The 2500-nt window shown below is 46.0% G+C and overlaps 1 protein-coding gene across 1 annotated transcript in view; it reads right to left on the reverse strand.

Annotated features, from left to right (window-relative positions):
• The window catches only part of LOC119577526 (titin homolog), a 119016-nt gene that overhangs the window by 79821 nt on the left and 36695 nt on the right, over window positions 1–2500 (reverse strand). The window contains exons 7-9 of the mRNA XM_037925120.1: window positions 2393–2500; window positions 2013–2140; window positions 1513–1691 (exon numbers count right to left, since the gene is read on the reverse strand). The exon at window positions 2393–2500 is cut by the window's right edge and continues 46 nt beyond it. Of these exons, the coding sequence (XP_037781048.1) occupies window positions 1513–1691; window positions 2013–2140; window positions 2393–2500 (415 nt within the window). The remainder of the gene's footprint in view (window positions 1–1512; window positions 1692–2012; window positions 2141–2392) is intronic.

The raw sequence follows: 2500 nt of genomic DNA on the forward strand, positions 1-2500 counted from the left end.
CTGGCTCGCGACAGAGGAGCCAAAGGTGACGCAGGTCCTGACCCTTCATCATCTGTCATTCCCAACTCATTCATTGTCACGTCCTCATTCTCCAAACACCGGTACACTAAGTTCTCTAATAAATCTATTCTGGAAGTAATAACTTGGTTTATCTTTGGCTCCCATGATGAGTACGTATCGTAATTAGATTCATCATTTACTGTGGGCTCATCGCAAAGCTCGAAAGTGTGACGTTTGGACTTCTTAATAGCCTTGCTGGAAGCTACAGAACCTTCTCGTTTTTTATTGCCATGTGGTTCTGAAACGTGGTTCCCAGCCTTCTCTTTAGGTCGGACCGACTTGCTTTGCCTATCCGAGTCCAAGGTCCACACCGAGGCCTCATTCGACGTGTCCTGCTGATGACTGGAGCTCGAAGACGACCAAGAGAATGAAAGCAAACCTTCTTCCTGGTGTAAAATCCGAGACTGTTCGATGTCCTGCTTGCACAGCGCATTAAATTCTTTAGAGACAGACGCAGCATCAGACACAGTTTCAGACGAATCTTGAAACACCGAATTATCTATTTCGTCGACGATTTCATACTCTCGCTGGGGCGACAAGGTCTCTAGCTCTTCCATTCTATACATACTGCAGTGATTAGCCGGGACATCCTTCTGGCTGACCTTTTGATTAGCAGGTTGATCGAATGTATGTTGCTCCGAAGACTGCAACTGATTTGCTGGTGGATCTTCATTCTCTTCTTTGTTCTCTCGGATATCTGTTTGATCAATATCTTCCACAGATACACGAGCAGTAGTGCCGTTCTGCTGTTTTGCAGACTCTTCGACACGCGTTTTCTCACGCTTTCCATCATTGATGTTACCAAGATGATTCATACTGGCTAGACCGCCACATATTATCCTGAACTGATTAGCAATAGCCATCCTTCCGTTAGCCATCCACTGCGCACCTATGGGGGATAAAGTTATCTCTCGGCCTTCATGAAGTGGCATTCCTTGCTGCAAGTTGTTTGCTGTGATTGTGTCTTCAGAAGACGAATCCTCCTCTTCAGACGGTTCCTCAAAGCTACTGCCCCACTGATTCATGTTGAAGGTGGCCATTGGTTCATGAAGGGGAATTGTAGGGAAAGCCGTTGGCGCCGCCTCGTTACAGGAGTAGTACTGTGAGTCGTTCTCTTCTGGGGGAAGATTATGGACAGTAGTATATACCGGTGAGATAACACCAAGCCATGCTGTAGGTTCCTGTACCCCTTCGTGCGCCGCCGACTCGTATTCATTTACATACTTTTCAGACCTACCTACTGGCGCATTTTCTCCCTCGTAGACACTGTAATTATGAATACTACGCAATCTTATTTCCTCCTCATACTGCTCCTGTTGATATTTAAGACTTACCGTTTCGATAACCAGTCCAGATTCATCCCCTGAAAAATCAACGCCTACATCCCCCCAGTTCCCCCACCCGGTGTGTGTTTGCCCTACGCGTGCGTCTCTAACATCAACATTCTCGTACCCAGTGGGACTTATGGTGTCTTCGATGAGGATCTGCTCGGACTCTGGCCCGGGTTCTGACACACCGTACGCGTTCTCGGCTTTAACCCTGAAGCGATACTCCGAGCCGACGATCAGGTCACTGAGCTGCGTCCACGTGATTCGAGAGGACGCAGCCTTGAGCCACACGTCCCAGCCCACCTGTTGGATCAGAGAGTTTATACGTATATTCGGTATTTATATTTTTATGTTCTATATACATTTAAAATGAACGTCTTTTATTGTCTACGTATGTTTGGGAAATGACATCTTTGTATATTCGGCACTGACATCATTTCGGTTACCAAGATGAATTTGACGTTTATTGAGGCCAATATGCGTTTATACAATTCACTCATAATCAAACCAAATATTCTTCAGAAAGCCCCCATCCTTGCATACGCAACACGACATGCCTCTATCATTCTAGACAAACCGTCAATAAAGTATACTATAATGCAACTAATAATGAGGATGACGCACCCTGAAGTATTCGAGAGTATAGTTAGATATCCTGCAGCCACCGTCATCAGCGGGCGGGTCCCATCGGAGAGTGAGGGAGGTGCCAGTCACGTCTGTGATTACTGGCACGCTGGGTGGATCCGGCCGATCTGAAGAAATACGAAACTAATGCAACTGACGAAAGAGATTGATAAAGCCGTGAAACCCCCTCCGTTGATATGACTCATAGTACATTGGGGTAATTGAGACATGAATTTTTTTTTCGGAAAAAGGCTTTATGTAATTATAACGTTAATTTCATCATCAGAAAATGATACATTAGCAAGTTTAAAGATATAACAGAGTGACATTCGCGCGCGTGTGAATCAGAAAAAAGAAAACCACAAATAACGCAATCTGACCCGTGACGGTGACGAAGAATGAAGTCGAGGCTTCGCCCTGCGGGTTCGCCAGTTTGAGCGCATACATGCCCTTGTCCATCCTATTGGCGCCGGCGATCTTCAGCGTGG

Source organism: Penaeus monodon, chromosome 10 (genome assembly GCF_015228065.2).
Source record: "Penaeus monodon isolate SGIC_2016 chromosome 10, NSTDA_Pmon_1, whole genome shotgun sequence".
Classification (NCBI taxonomy): Eukaryota; Metazoa; Arthropoda; class Malacostraca; order Decapoda; family Penaeidae; genus Penaeus; species Penaeus monodon.